General features: G+C 40.0%; 1 protein-coding gene across 2 annotated transcripts in view; it reads left to right on the forward strand.

The window, feature by feature from the left end:
* The window catches only part of LOC138759406 (centrosomal protein of 95 kDa-like), a 71,582-nt gene that overhangs the window by 4,304 nt on the left and 50,195 nt on the right, over nucleotides 1–17,083 (forward strand). The window contains exons 2-5 of one of the 2 annotated variants that reach the window (XM_069929727.1): nucleotides 14,085–14,213; nucleotides 14,336–14,443; nucleotides 15,147–15,257; nucleotides 16,301–16,418. In XM_069929727.1, the coding sequence (XP_069785828.1) occupies nucleotides 14,085–14,213; nucleotides 14,336–14,443; nucleotides 15,147–15,257; nucleotides 16,301–16,418 (466 nt within the window). The remainder of the gene's footprint in view (nucleotides 1–14,084; nucleotides 14,214–14,335; nucleotides 14,444–15,146; nucleotides 15,258–16,300; nucleotides 16,419–17,083) is intronic. The other variant, XM_069929728.1, reaches the window with a different exon arrangement.

The raw sequence follows: 17,083 nt of genomic DNA on the forward strand, positions 1-17,083 counted from the left end.
AGAGCCCACCTCACTGACAAAAGGCAAAGGAGGAAAAACCCAACACCCAACCCCAACCAACCAATTTTCCCCTGCAACCGCTGCAACCGTGTCTGCCTGTCCCGCATTGGACTTGTCAGCCACAAATGAGCCTGCAGCTGACGTGGACATTTACCCCCTCCATAAATCTTTGTCCGCGAAGCCAAGCCAAAGAAAAGTTCCAGTGCCAAATTGAAATGGCTTAAAATGTGTTTGTGCTCCATTCCATTTTACCTTGATTAATATATAGGAGTCCTCTGCAATGAGTTGTGAGGTTTTTTTTTAAAAAGTTTCCTCCAGATATTCAAACTCCTAATCTATACCAACACTCCCTTTAGAATGCAACTTAAATTATTGCATCTGGTCCATGATGGAATTAAGCTATACATGGTGAGTTTCTAATTCCATGTGGCTGCTCTAATGATGTATAAACAATTTGTAGCAAGATCTCTGTACACCTGGGGAGTGAAGTTTGATTTTTTTTAAACTAAAGACTGACATCTTCTCTTTTCTCAAGTTTTTTTTTCTTAATTTGACAAGCAATTGCTGTTAAACAGTAAGGAAATGAGGCCCTTCATTCCAACTTGTCTATGTTGAGCAAGGTGCCTTCCTATGTTTGGTTTATATCCATCTAAACCTTTCTTAACCATGAACTTGTCTGATTCTAAACACTCGAGTTGGACAATTCCTCAGCAACTCCAGGTGCTGTTGCTCAACTGTCTGGTTTGGCTTGTTGCTGGGATCTGGAAGTTGGGATTGGGGGTTCTTATTTAATTGAAAATCTGTACCCTTAGCTGAAAGCTTTAAATGCTGGTCAGTTCCACAGTGTTTACCCAATTTTCCTGCAAGGTTATGCCCCTAAATGTTTTGCTGTACAAATCTGTTAAGTTCAAGTACCTAATGTGTGCCTATGGGGAATTGGTGGGTGGGAGGGGTCTCCACAATGACTGAACAAGAAATTGGATTTGTTCAGCAGCTTGATTTGGTAATAATGATGGCGTTTTGACCATTTGAGACCTGGTGGCTTAAATCATTAAGGGGCGGGGGGGAGGGGGGGAAAGGAGTTTATGACCTGCATGATGTTAGAAGTGCCTGGACTGCAATATTTGGAATCTCTGACAACTCCCTAAATTCCCTGCAGAAAAACACGAAAGCATACATCCCGATTAGCCAAGCATTTAATCTTGTTAAAATGGAAAGGCGTTCTTCTATTACTCAATGGATGAAGGATATCAGTTTTTATTCAAACCTGAGAAAATCAAATATACATTAAGAGGGCCCAGTGGAAAAATTGTTTATAAATGGCAACCCTTTTTGCATTATTTCTTAGAATTATGAGTGCTTTCTGGGTAAAAGACTAATTACAGCTAGTAATACTGTATACTGTCAGCAAAGGTTCCAAGATAGTGGGGTGACTGGTGTGTATCTGACAGTATATGTGAACATTTGTGTATGTTTTTTCTGCCAAACAAAATAGGAGGACAATGTACATCTGTATAATGTGTTTTTCATGCTCAGTAAATGGAATATTTTAATGTTTGAAACTTGCAAAGGATCATAATGTACTTGTTCTTTAACAATAAACAATTGACAAAGCATCGAGTCACTTTGTTTAAATTTTGATCTTTATTAATTGTACAGAAGCCTTTTAACCCATGGCTAAGAAGTATTTAATCATGTGATGGGGATAATAATGACTTCAGAAGTGGAAACTGGGTGAGGTCATATGATGGAGTAGTGGCTAGTCGGGCAGGGAAAGCCAGCCCTCCACAGAAAGTTGAGAAAAAAAAATAGGTTAAAAAAAAAAACAAGGCAGAGAAGAAAAATCACAAGATAAAAAGTACAAGGAGCACTTGAAGATGGCTCCAAAACAAAGAAGAGGTAAAGAAATCACTGGAGAAAAAAAGGAGGAAGGCCTTACCAGTGTCTGGGAGCAGGGAGCTCTTCCCAAGAGGATGGCCTGATCAGTGAAGCTGGTGAGCAGGCAGCTGGGCAGTGATGGCCACTGGGCGGTCTCGAACGTTGGCTTGCAGACCCTGAGAAGTAAGTGCCAGCGCACATGCGCAGTACACATTATAGCGGGGATACCGGTGGAGATGGATGCCAACAGCAGGACGCTGAAACGGCAGTTGGAGAGGCCGTAGAGCTGACATTGGGAAAAGGAGCAACACGGAGACACAAAATGGAGCTAGAGAAAGATCAAGAAGAAGATTAAAGACTTAAAAGAAAAATGCAAGGTAAAAAAACAGAAGCAGATGATTGATTGATAAAGAATACTTTGACAGTCAAATAAAGATATTAATGGACACAATGACTGAGTTCAATACTATAAAAAGAAAACTATGCAAGAGACAAATTTAAAAATGAAAAGAATGGAGAATGCTATGGTAGACATGAGAAAATGAGTGGAAGACAGAGGGATAGTCTTGGAAATGGAATTGAATGAGTTGAGAGAAAAACTGGAAGATAGAGATAAGGAGATTAAGAAGGCACAAGATTTATTAGCCCCAAAAAATGACATTAAAGAATTTCAGCAGATGTAATAAATATAAAAATAGTGTGTGTGAAAGAAGGTGAAGAAGGGGCAGATATAAAAGGATTTATAAAAGTTGGATCCCACACATCTTGGGAGTGGAAGAACGGCAAGATGAAATTGAAAGAGCCCACAGAGCACTGGCACCAAAGCCGCAGCCACATCAGAAACCGCGCTCCATACTAATAAAACTATTACGATATGCAATGAGAGAAAATATTGGAACTGGCAATGAAAAGGGTGAAAGAAAATAAGGAACCATTGAAGTACAATGGGGAAAAATTGATATTTTTATCCAGATATCAGCTTTGAATTTTTAAAGAAACGAGAGTTTAATTTAGTACCGTTTTTGCTATGTAAAACAAAAAAAAAATTATAACTTTGTGTTGTGACATCCAGCAGAGTTAAAGGTATTCATTTCCTGGTAGGCAAAATAGACTGTTTTCAGATCCAGAAGTTCATCGCTTTGCAGACCGATTTACCAAATAAGCAAGAAGAAGAGTAAAAGAAATGTTAAAAGGACTGTTAAGATAATGTATATAAATAAGTTGGAAATGTTAATAGTTTGAGTACAGGCATTTTTAAAAAAAAAGGCTTTGTTATATTTTTAAGAATAATGTAGTGTTTTCTCTGGGGGAAGATCTACCCACTGCAAAATCTATTGATGTGTGCAGTCAATATTGCAGCCCAGGTAGAAAAAGGAGTTGTGGTTGTCTTGTTGGGTGGCAAGGGCAACTCAGTAAAGGAGGAATTGATGTTTTTTTATTATTTGTTTTTTGTTATTATTGGTTGTGTTAAGTATAGTAAAGCGTAAGAACAATTTAGTGATTTTTAGAAAAAGGGAGATGGAGGGGTTGAAGAGGTGGAAGAGAGTTGAAAACAAATGAGTACTTTGAACTATATGACTATTAATGGAATTCGCAATCAAATTAAGTGGAAAAAAGTTACTGACACTAAAAAGGATGAGTGCTGTGTTAGAACATCCCAAGTTGAAGAGAGACTGGGTAGGTCATGTAGTGGCATCATCATACAACTCAAAAGCCTGGGGAGTTGCTATATTAATAAGAATCTGCCAATTAAGATAAAGGAAGTAATAACAGACCCAGCGGGTAGATACGTAATGATAAGGTGCCAGATTTATTCAGAATTTTGGAACTTACTGAACATTGGTGCACCTAATGAAGATGACCAGGAATTTATGCAAGACATCTTTTTAAAGATAGCAGACACACAGGGACACATTTTACTAAGGGGAACTTTTAATTTTAACCTTGTCCCATTGATGGGTAAAACTGGGAAAATAATTAAATAATAAAGCAGCCAAATTTACATTAAACTTAATCCATGATTTAAAAATAATTGACATATGGAGAAACAACACCCAAAAGAAAGTGTATTTATATTCAAACGGACACAGAACCTATTCTAGGATAGACATGTTCTTGTTGGTTCAGATTCAGGAGAGAGTTCGAAAGACCGAATATAAGGCAAGACTTTTATCTCACTGACCCTTGTTATTAACAATTGAGTTAGAGGATAATCCACCGAAAACGTATAGATGGAGGCTAAACCCTATATTGTTTAAAAAGGCGAGACTTTCAGGAGTACATTGAACAACAAATCAAAATATATTTCGATACAAATTCGGTAGCAGATAAATTTATGGGATGCAATGAAGGCCTTTATTAGGGGACAAATAATTAGTTACACATCTAAGATTTAAAAAAAAAAATATATATATATATAATCGGGAAATAGAACAGTTGGGAAAAGATGTAGTAACTATAGAAAAATGATTTGAGAAGGGAAGATGTAGAGAAAAAGAGAATTGGCAGAGGAAAAAAATTAAAATATGAAACATTACAAACATACAAAGTGGAGAAAAACATGAAAACAAAGCAAAGATATTATGAATTAGGAGTGAAAACCCACAAAATATTGGGCTGGCAACTTAAAACAACAAGCCAAAAGAACTATCTTAGCAACAAGAAAGGAGGATAAAGAGATTTCACGTAACCCAGGGGTCTCAAACTCAATTTACCCAGGGGCCGCTGGAGGTAGAGTCTGGGTGAGGCTGGGCCGCATCAGGTTTTCCACAAGAAAAGCTCTTACAAAAACATTCCAATGTTATCAAATGTCTTTATTTTTAACACAAAATAAGATGAAAAAATAAATAAATTAACAATTCATTAAAAAAAAATAAAATCAATCAGTAATAAATAAATAAAATGAAAATAATAATAATACGGCAGATATAGAAGACTAAAGAAACCACAGATAGTTGCTGACTGGAGAAATGTAATTATTATTCAGATTCAAATGTCTGTATTAACAGTTCTTTAACTAACTTTCTGAACATGAATGGAACATTGAACATAAACTGTTATGAACATGTCTTCTGCCTACTTCTTACTGCTAGAGATCTGGCAGCAGTTCCTCTCGCATAGTCGAGCCACATTTGGCTTAAGGGAGGAGGCAGTTGAGACCCTCAGTAGGGCTTGAAGATGCTTGTCAGTACTTGGACTTATTAGTTCAAGGGAGAGAAGAGCTTTTAGCACAAGTACGTGCTCCCAAAAAGATGCATGGTCCGCTTGAACATTCGGGAAAGCTCAGGGAAGCTGGGGGGCAATTCTCTCAAAAATTGCCCAAGCTTGTCTGCTTTTCCACTCACCTCCCTGAACTTGGTTTTGAGTTCAGAGTTGCACTGCAGGTCAATGAGCTCCATTTGAAGCACAGGAGGGGCATCTTGCACATCAAAGGAGAAGGGGTCTGCAAACATTTGAAATGTGGCTCTGTGCATCTTTAAGTCTGCAAATCTGTGATCAAATTCCTCCTGTAGCTTCAAAATGACATCCACATACTTCTCACCACTGAATGGTGTGCCTGAATCCATGGGTGCCTTGCATGCTGGGAAATGGCAAAGGTTTGTCTGAGAAAGCTGGGCTTTCCATAAGTTTTGCAGAGAATGCTCTCACGTTGTCATAGGCAGCACTGACAAGTTGCCCCTGGCCTTGTAACTTCTTGTTCAGTACATTAAGATCATGTGTAATATGAACAAGAAAAGCCAAGTCCATGAGCCATTTGGGATCACTTAGCACAGGAACAGCAACCCCATCTTTCTCCATGAAGGCTTTCACTTCCGCTCTCAACTCAAAAAAACCTCTTCAATATGTTTACCCTGCTAATGTACCTCGGTGAAGTAGAGCACATCCCCATAATCTGACTCCATTTCCTCTAAAAAAGCATGGAAACTTCTGTGCTTTAAGGTCCTGGATCTGATTTGGTTGATGCATTTCACGACAGACATCACATTGTCAAACTTCAGGCATTTGCTTCAAAGAGCCTGCTGATGGATAATGCAGTGCAGAGCAATGGCCTCCTTCACACTCTCCTCTTCCAGTTTTTTTTTAAACAAGTGTCACCAGTATGGCGCTCCATCGGTTGTTATTCCAACAAACCTCTTCCAATGCAAACCGGCATTCTCAATGGCATCACACAGCTGGTAAAATATCTCCTGAGAGGTGGTCTGGCCATGCATCAGAATTACTGTGAGCAACTCCTCTGTGACTTCAAAACTGTCATCAACACCACGAACATAGATTGCGAGCTGGGCAGTATCGGTGATGTCTGCGGTCTCATCAAGAGCGACTGAGTATACACTGAAACATTTTGCATTGCAGTTTCAGTGTTTAGCCGATGCGTCTTTTCCACTTCTTTTTCTGTCCCGCTGAGCAATATCTTCCGGGTTCAGACTGGACGCTGAAGCGGGAGCGGCCGCAGAAATTGCGCATGTGCCGCGTGCATATGACAAATAGAAAATGCACACAAATATGCTTATATTGGCAATAAGCCCAGCCTATGTCCCGCCCCCGAGAGCAATATACCCCACCATGATTAGTAGGTTCAGCTCCGCACACAACACTGAAAAGTGCCAATCTTATCAAACTCGCGGGCCATGCTAACATTAAACTTTTATATTAAGGTGGGGCCACAAACTATCGTCCAGAGGGCCGCAGTTGGCCCACGGGCCGTAAGCTTGAGACCCCTGATGTAACCCATTAGAGATTAATGGAAATTTTAAATAAATAAATAGATTTCTATAAGCAATTGTATCAAACTGAAAATCCAGGGAAGGACAACAAAATTGATGAATTTTGATCAAACATTGAATTACCCCAATTACAATTGGAGGATCAAAATAAATTACTAAAACCCCAGACAATTGCAGAAATACAGGATACATTAATGATACTACCAAATGATAAAACACCAGGCAAAGATGGATTCTGTACGGAGTTTTACAAAATGTAAAAAGGAATCCCCTTTTAAATGGCAATCACAGGCTATACGTTACCTTGGTATCAGGATAGATAATAATTAAATCATTTGTATAAATTAAACTATCAACCGTTAATAAGAAAAATACAGGAAGATTTAGAGACCTGGAAAGATTTACTGTTAACTTTAATAGGGAGAGTAAACTGCATCAAGATGAATATATTTCCACAGATACAATATTCCAAACCCTACCGATTTCCCTTGACAGGAATTTTTTGAGACTGAATAAATTAATAAAAGTTTTTATGGAAGGGTAAAAAATCAAGAGTGGCTTTGGACAAGTTAACATGTTTGTATGAACAAGGAGGATTGCAGTTACCAAATTTCAAAAACTATTACAGGGCAGCACAGTTAAGATATCTATCAGAATTTTACCAGATGGGAGAAAAACTAGATTCTCTTCTTTGGCTTGGCTTCGCGGACAAAGATTTATGGAGGGGGTAAAAGTCCACGTCAGCTGCAGGCTCGTTTGTGGCTGACAAGTCCGATGCGGGACAGGCAGACACGGTTGCAGCGGCTGCAGGGGAAAATTGGTTGGTTGGGGTTGGGTGTTGGGTTTTTCCTCCTTTGCCTTTTGTCAGTGAGGTGGGCTCTGCGGTCTTCTTCAAAGGAGGTTGCTGCCCGCCAAACTGTGAGGCGCCAAGATGCACGGTTTGAGGCGATATCAGCCCACTGGCGGTGGTCAATGTGGCAGGCACCAAGAGATTTCTTTAGGCAGTCCTTGTACCTTTTCTTTGGTGCACCTCTGTCACGGTGGCCAGTGGAGAGCTCGCCATATAACACGATCTTGGGAAGGCGATGGTCCTCCATTCTGGAGATGTGACCCATCCAGCGCAGCTGGATCTTCAGCAGCGTGGACTCGATGCTGTCGACCTCTGCCATCTCGAGTACTTCGACGTTAGGGATGAAAGCGCTCCAATGGATGTTGAGGATGGAGCGGAGACAACGCTGGTGGAAGCGTTCTAGGAGCCGTAGGTGATGCCGGTAGAGGACCCATGATTCGGAGCCGAACAGGAGTGTGGGTATGACAAGGTTGAGAAAATGATTTAAATATACGAATAAAGAACAAAACATGGGAGGAACTATGAACAGGAACCATGAGTAATAAAATAAATACTGTTTCATATGATACAATACAATTGGCTACATAGACTATATGTTGCACCTGTGACAGAATATAGATACATTTTTAGGAGATATATTGGGGCAGGTTTTTTAGTGTAGGGCACCTACAAACACTTTACAACAGATCTTATTTAAAATACTGGAGCTCTGCTCGTGCTAGACATGTCGGGGCCAACACCCTTTGCAAAAGCTTTGGAGAGTGCCCAAGAGACTTCACTAATGGATTGTTGTTTACCAAAAGGCAACTGATGAAAGAGCTTGTTGGAGCTGCAGATTGTCTGGAAGGGAACTTGTTGTTCTAAGAGGGCATTGTGGTTTTGCAAGCAGAGTCAAAATGGCTTTTCTCTCAGTGAGAGAGAGACAGAGATCAGTTCTACAGTGTTTGTTAGTCAGCAGCAGCAGCTAGGACTGGAATAGGACAAGCTGGCATGCTTGTGGAAACCCCATTTGAAAGGCTAGTTGTGAGTGCTTGGTTCAGCCTGGTCAAAGCTCTTGCGGTTCATGCAAGAGGAGAGGAATGGCTGCCTAATGCCTAATCTAATGAAATAAGAGAAACAAAAAGGAACTCTGTGGTGACCTGAAAGAAAGAGGTTATTATCTGGAAAACCCTGAGGGGGCAAGTTTCTTTGACAAGATACTGAAGTGGCTGATGGAAGTAAATCGGTTATAGATGTCAGCGTACAACGAATCACTCTGAAAACCGGCAAGAACCTTCCTGAACTGTAACCAGCACCAAGCACCAAAGCCTGGTGAACTTTATAAATGTTAAAGTCTGTGCACAGCATAAGAATTGCCTGCAACCAGTGAACTTGTAGGAATGAGAAGTGAGGTTGGACTGTGAATCAACAAATTTTTCTGAACTTGCACTTTGCATGCACGTGCACATAGAATTAGAAGGAGGTTACGTTAGGTTAGTTAAGACAATGGTGATGTTAGAGTGTGATTCTGTTTTCATGCTTAAAGATAATTAAAAGCAACTTTTTAAGTAATCATTTGTCTTGGTGAATATCTATTGCTGCTGGGTTTTGGGGTCTTCTGGGCTCATAACACATCTCAAGTTAATGGAATCCAACAATATCAGATAAATGCTTCCATTGTGAACAAGAAATTGGAACAAAATGTTGTCCTTCATAAATCGGAGTATTGAATTCAAGAGTAGGGAGGTTATGATGAAATTGTATAAGGCATTGGTGAGGCCAAATTTGGAGTACTGTGTACAGTTTTGGTCACCAAATTATACGAAAGATGTAAACAAAATAGAGAGAGTGCAGAGAAGGTTCACGAGAATGTTGACAGGATTTCAAGGTTTGAGTTACAGGGAAAGGTTGTGCAGACTGGGGCTTTTTTCTCTGGAGCGTAGAAGATTGAGAGGGGACTTGATAGAGGTGTTTAAGATTTTAAAAGGGACAGACAGAGTAAACGTGGATAGGCTTTTTCAATTAAGAGTGGGGGAGATTCAAACTAGAGGGCATGGTTTAAGATTGAAGGGGGAAAATTATAAGGGGAACATGAGGGGAAATTTCTTTACGCAGAGGGTGGTGGGGATGTGGAATGAGCTTCCGGCAGACGTGGTCGAGGCGGGATCATTGGTTGCATTTAAGGAAAGACTGGATAGTTACATGGATAGGAGAGAACTGGAGGGGTATGGACCGGGTGCTGGTCAGTGGGACTAGGAGGGTGGGGATTTGTTACGGCATGGACTAGTAGGGCCGAACTGGCCTGTTCTGTGCTGTAAGTGGTTATATGGTTATATATGGTTATATGTACGAAAGTGAAAAGTTTTTGGGAGGATTTAAAAATAATGTTAAATAGAATTAATTTAAAAAAAATAAGATACCAAAAGAGCTCAATCTTCCTGTTAAGCAACATGAAAGACAAAGAATTAGGCCTAAAATTAGATAGGGCTCAAAAAATGATTTACTATTATTTGTGCTTGCAGTAACAAAAAAGTGCCTAATGATAACTTGGAAAATGGAAACAACCTTAAAAATACAACAATGGTACATAGAAATAAACAAGTGTATTCCATTAGAAAAATTTACCTACAATCTAAAGGACAAACATGCTTTATTTGAACAAATTTGGGAACCATACATTAGAGTATATTCGAAACTGCCAATTTCAGATATTCATCTCTTAAAGTGATAAGATGCAAGTATGAAAATACTTAAATATGGAATTTTGAATGACATAATTTTTTCTTTTATTTATTTTTCTTTTTCATTTCTTTCTTTACATTATGAAGGGTGGGAGGAAGGAAAAAATGAAAATGCCACTGTATATTTTAATGATGAATATTTGTATATATTGACATGGTTCATGGTGAAGTATTAAATAAATTTTTTTAAAAAGTGAAAACTGGAGTAGACTATTTTGTCTCTTTGTGCCTCCTTTCACCATTGAACACCATAACTGTGCCACTTTCCTTTATTAATCCCTATAATCTCTAGATTCTCTATAGATCTTAATCCAGAACTTGTTGCCTGACCATTGATAGCACTAATCAGTTGACTCTCAAAGACTGGCACTCTTGTGAAGAAGCTTTGCTCATCATCTCAGTGCTGCATAGCTGTCTCACCGTGAGATTGTGATCCATAGTTCTAGCCGAAGGAAGCTTCCACTGTGCAAAATCAGAACTTGGTTTATTGTTATGAACACTGGTCACTAAATGTGTTCTTTTGCAGCAGCTCTATTGTGCATTACAGGTGCAAAATTTCTATAAATTATAAAATTTTGTAAATATAATTTTGAAAAAAGAGAGGTAGTGTCTATGGTTCATTGTTCAGAAATCGGATGGCAGAGGGGAAGAAGCTGTTTTTGTAACATTAAGTGTGTGTCATCAGGCTTCTTTACCTCCTTTCTAATGGTAGCAGTGTGAAGATGGCATGGGTGGTGAGAGTACTTGCTAAAAGACACTGCTTTCTTGAGGCACTGCCTCTTAAAGATGTCCTTAATGGAGTGAACGGTAATGCCCATGATGGTGCTGGCTGAGTTCACTGCTCTCTGTAACCTTGTCCTGTGCATTTTTTTTGTAATAAATTTGTATTTCAATGGGATCCCTTCTCCTTTCAATTTGAGCTCCATTTGCTTTGTATCAGTTGCAATAGATTCCACTCCCCAATGAGCTGAAGATGTTTAATGCTTGCTTCAAGCAGGGTAGTGACATCCACATCAAATATTGCATGCGCACCCACTTCTGCGGTCAAAATCTGTTCAGCCTTCCAGAGGATGAAGCACTGGCCCAGATGAAGTCCTATCCATGTCCTGAGAACCAACACCAATCCATTGATTGACATACTTACAGATCTCTTTAAACTCTCCCTGAAATAGGCATAGCTCCTACTTGCTTTAAGATTGCCACCATTATGCCAGTACTGAAGAGAATAATGTGATAGTATGGGATCCTATCACTTTTGTAGATATTTGTATATAGTACTAATAATTGGCTGAGACCCATAGCCACACCTACTGGTCAGGTCATAAGGTGCTGCACCTAACCAGATCCAGGTCAGTCTGGACTGGTCGACCTCAATGTACTATGCTCCAGTCTTGATAATAAAAGCCTTGGTTTGAATCGACAAGTGTTTGAGTCATTCAATATGCTACAAATAATAAGCCTGAATGACCACCATCTAGAATTGCTTTGAGAGGCTGGTAATGGCCGGCTAAGATCCACTTCATTTGGTCTACCTTCCAAACAGCTCTATGGCACACCATCTCCCTGGCCTATAGAACTCATCGATACCCGGGATGCATACATTAGACAACTGTTCATTGACCGCAACTCTGCAGTCAACACCATAGTCGTGAACAAACTCATCCACAAATTTTGAGATGTAGACCTTGGATCTGCAACTAGACCCTTGACTTCCAATCCAACAGAGGGCAGTCAGTGGGCAGCACCTTCTCCATCACACACAAAATCAACGCTCTGCAAGGATGTGTACTCAGTCCTGTACTGTGCTCCCTAGCAAAATGGAGTAGGAACAGAATTTGTACAACAAATATAATTTGTAGAACCGTATAGTAAGGGCCATGTGTCTGTGCCAAATATCTCCACTGCTTGCACCTGATGGAAAGGGATGGAGGGTGGTTATCTGTCAGGTATAATATGTTCAGCACAGACACATGGCTGAAGGGCTTGTTCCTGTACTGTTCCAACTCAATGTTCAGATTCACTGGTGACATCACATTGATCAAGTGTTGAATCAAGACAAGATGGAATTGAAATGCCAAGATAACAACCTCACAATGCTGACAGGATCATCCTAAATTTCAGAAGGACAGAGTAAAATACAGAAGTCTGCAGGTGCTGTGAGAAATGCAGGAGGCACCGCCGGTCTTGCAGCATCCACAGGAGGTAAAGATATATTACTGATGGTTTGGGTCTGAGCCCTTCAAGGGATAAGCAAAAAGCAGGCAGGTGTCTGGATAAAGACTGGGAGAGAAAGAGGGAAGAATGGGAGTCCAGACCATCAGACAAAAGTTCTTAATTGGATGTGATGAGAGGAAATGTGAGAACTGATTTATGCCTCTGTGAAAGGAGACTGGGGACGGTGGAAAGAAAGGAGAGATAGAAAAATGGAGATGGGGACAAATATGGGGAGGGGGAGGAGTTTTAACAGAAACTGGAGGTCTATGTTAAAGCCATCTGGTTTGAGGGTACCCACGTGGAAGATGAGATGTTGTTCCTCCAATTTGCGTGTGGCAGAGCACGAGACCACAGGCAGATATGTCCTCGAGGGAATGGGACAGGAAATTGAAATGGGTGGCCACTGAAAAATCCACACTGTTGCATGAACAGAGCAGAGATGATAAACCAAGCAATCTCGCAGTCTCTCCAATATAGAGACCACAATGGGAGCACAAGATGCAGTAGATGACCTCTGCAGATTCACAAGTGAAGTGTTGCTTAACTTGAAACCACACACCTGTCCACTTCAATGGTGCTGAAGTGGAGAGAATAGACAGCTTCATGTTCTTGATAAACCTTTCCAATGACCTGACCTGGATCAAACACACCAATGACTCAGCTTTCTTAGAAAACTAAGCAAGTTCAACATGTCCCCATGCCTCTCAACAACTTCTGTTGGTCCATCAGCCAAAGCATACTTGGTGGATGCAACAGTGTGGTATGGGAGCTGCTCTTTTCTAAGATCGGAAGAAGGTGGTGTTGCAATTTTAACATCACAAACTTTCCTCTGACTATCTACACTTACCGCTTCTGAGGAAAAGCAGCCATTTTGCTGAAGGGCCATCACACCCTGGACATGTACTCTTCTCAACAGTGAAATTGTGCACCAACAGATTCCTCTTTTCTGCCATTGGGTCCTGAATGTATCTCACAGCTGCCATTGGTACTAATTGGTCTTTTTCATTGTAACTGTACTCTGGGATTGTTCTTTCCCTTCTACTTGGTATGAGTGTATGAATGTTAAAGCTGGTCTGTAGGGCTGCTGTGGAAGAATTGTTTTCAAAATGATCTTTATTAATTTCACCCTTTAGCGTCTTCCTGTCAGCATTGCCACCAAAATGCCAGAAATCACTCTGGTGAACTCTCTGTAACAAGAATACCCTTCTTTGATGATGAGACCTGTATATTATAGTCTAGATGTAGTCTCACTGGGGCTCTTTAAAAGTGTCTTATAATTATTACCTTTTGCTATGTGGATCTCCTTATTTTAAACTGCCTTACATTACCACTGCTATTTGATTCAGTAAGCAACAACTACCAATGTACTCAAAAAGGTGTTTTTAAAAAAAATTTTTTTGAGCTTTTAATGAGCGTGTGTGTGTGTTCTTGCTCCTAAATGTGTTTATATAAAAAAAAAGTTATTAGATGAATATACCAGAAGTATGGGTTCAAATCTTGCCATGAGAGTTTGCCCTGATCTTCTGAACAAATGAGTTTTAAATTGCATCCAGCATGTTTCAATAAACATGGTACTCTTCCAGATGTTGCTCTGTTGATTGAGTTTGTCTGTCTTGGATCTAGCAACTACAGACATGGTCATGATGTCCCGCCACAACATCTTGTATACTGACTTTGCCCTCTTCTATCTCTCTTTAGATTGGATTACTGTTGCCAATTATCTTCTTGGTAAGTGCTACATTAATCGGAGGGTGACAAATCTCTGCGAGTGTGATGCAAGTGTGTTTGTTGCACTTTATGAAGCTATTCTTGGTGAAAAGGTCCCAGGTGAGTGAACCACAGTTGATTATTTGTGTTAAAGAAATTCCTCTGTGTTGGAGTAATCTCAGAAATTTAAAATGTTGCATATCAATAAGGAGAATTTGTATGCCTTCCTTTGATCTTCACAGATTACATAGCTACCCCCAAAAGCCAAGAGGATGATGCCCATAATGTGCAAGCTGTGATAGATTCATTGGCTTTGGATTACTTGCAAGTCAGTTTATCTCACATAACCGGTCAGTAATAAATAAAGACACTTTGTATCTAATGCTTTTAAAATAAAGTTCACAATGTTTCTGTTGTATGCAGAGAATGGCTGCCTTGTGTTGAGGCTATGAGGATTCTGGATTTTTATATTCTGGGAGACTAGTTTCAATGTTACAATTAACGTTATGAAAAACTGTGAGGTTTTGTGTCCATAGTTGATTTTGCTTGAGAACTGACATTTTCTTGTGTGTGTAGGTACAACAATAAAACTTCATGATGGAAGTGACGAAGAATCTTTTGGCAATAAATCTGAAGCCCCCTTCACACTTGCATCCCAGTAAATCGGCTGTTCAGTGTCCCGGGATAGGAATGGGGGTTTGGCCATTCACACTAGACTACTCCTAACTGGGACACTGAACGCTTTCATAGTTGCAAGGGTTTATCCCCAGCATTTGGTCTGTTCTACCTTTAATAGGAAGTGCCTGCAATGCAATTGCTCATTTCACACTTGCCTGATTTCAAAGCCAGCGACTGCATAGGCTGGGGAATTGTACTAGAGGGTCAAGGCTGGCAATCCCCAGCGTGAGATGTCCTCTGATGCCAGCATTGAGCAGATTTTGCTTTCACACTTGCTACTTTAAAGGCCGATTGGTGTTTAATTCCTGGGATAATTGGCAAGTGTGAAAGGGGCTTGATTTACAGTAACAGTTTCCGTTTCTTTCATTTGCCCAGGAGAGAATGTTATTCAGAATAACAAAGAAAGTATCAGAAATCTATTGGAAATTTTTGATGGTTTACTGGAATACCTTACAGAACAAATCAGCGAGGCATCCTCACGACAAGGTAGGTAACACTGGTTTTATTTTTGAATCAAACCCCGCTTCCTTGTGTGACAAATTTATGGGATAGCTGGGGGTGGGGGAGAAAAAGGGAAGGAGGGGAGAGGGGGGAGGGGAGAGGGGGGAGGGGAGAGGGGGGAGGGGAGAGGGGGGGAGGGGGGAGGGGGGGAGGGGGGAGGGGGGGATTTGTGCTTCACTAATTTGAAAAGTTACATTAATGTGTTATCAGATCCTGGTATTTTTAAAGTTTGGATAAATGGGTCCTTTTTTAAAAAAAAACCTTTTGTAAAACTAGAAGCTTGTGATTTGTTTTTATTTGTGAGATGTCGCCATTACTGATAATTCCCATTTGTTACTCTTGAAGTGGATGGTGATTCTCTTTCTGGGAAAGGTATTTTCAGTGTTATTTTTGTATGGAAATTTCAGGATGTAAATTTATTAATTTGGCAGGAAAGAGCAATCTTGTTTCCAAAGAAAAATGGAGGAGCATGTTCATATGGTGGCATTCCTAACCACAATAACTGACCCTTGGACTTGTAGATCATGGGTCTGAGAGTTAACAATGGTAATCTTTGATTTCAGCAAGATACAATCAATGGAGGAGGGGGGGTAGGGAAATAGGCTGCTTTCTGAAGATTTAGCTCATCCTCCAAAAAATGCTTTGGATCATAAACTCTGCTATGCCCAGACTTTTATACATTTTATCTAATGTTCTATCTATATGTTGCCAGGTCACGTTTTGTAATGAGCACAAAATTAGGTCAAAAGGCACCTAAAAACAAGTTTTCCAAGTTACAAATATTTTTATTTTTCCATTTCGTACCTTCTATAAACCCATGTTTCAGTCCTCGCCATGTGTTTATCTTTATCGTCATTTACAAAGGTTGTTTGATTACCACACAATTATAACTCAGCAGAGCATTAATTCCTTTATCAGGAGGAGGGTAAAAATGTGGTAATAAAATTATTTTGGTAAATACAAAATTTTTAAATTTTGACAATTTTCCACCATTTCTGAAACTATTAATTGTATTTTTTTTTAAATAGGTGATCCTGACCTGTTATCCAGTGAAGCAATATCTGTAATTAGAGGTGTACTTCAAGAGGAGCTTGGAGCCTCACATAAAGAAAGGTTACCTTGTATAGGCGAATATTTGTCAAAAGAGTTGAGTCAATTTTTTGGATGTATAATTTTTTTCCCTGCAATCGCAAATGTCTAAATACAAGTGCATGTAAAGGATTGGATGGTATTATTTGAAGGAGAGATGAGAACTCTTCCCATATCAGCTACCACCAATGCATGTAATTTCAAATCTCCCACGTCGAATTAAAAAAATCACTGCAAGTTCCCAAGGTTTGGTTTACTACTGAATCACAAAAGAGTGGATGTGGCCGAGGGGCTGATTAGGATGACACCCTGATTAAGTAGGAAAATGGAGCTTGTGGGGTTTGGGAGTCGTGGTGGAATTGGATAGATACCAGTTTGGGGTTGTGTGTAGGTGTGTCAGTTGTTGCTCCTTATGGAGCCTGGAATAGATGATTGGAGTTTCCAAAGTTGGCTGGAATCAGTTATGTGAAGTCCATCTTGTCGTTTTCAGTCAGCAACTTAAGAGTATGAGTGCACAAAATAGGACATTTGGCCTGACAAGGCTGCTCTTCCATTCAATTGGATCTGGCCATGGTCACTGCTCCACGATCTCCTCTTCCTTAATTCCCCATCATTAAAAATGTGCATGCAAAACTGAAAATTGCAGAAGTGGTTTACTTTGCATGATGTTAGGAGTTCTCCGCTTCATACACCAAGTGCTCAGAACAAAAGCTGCAGTGTTT

Source organism: Narcine bancroftii, chromosome 3 (genome assembly GCF_036971445.1).
Source record: "Narcine bancroftii isolate sNarBan1 chromosome 3, sNarBan1.hap1, whole genome shotgun sequence".
NCBI lineage: Eukaryota > Metazoa > Chordata > Chondrichthyes > Torpediniformes > Narcinidae > Narcine > Narcine bancroftii.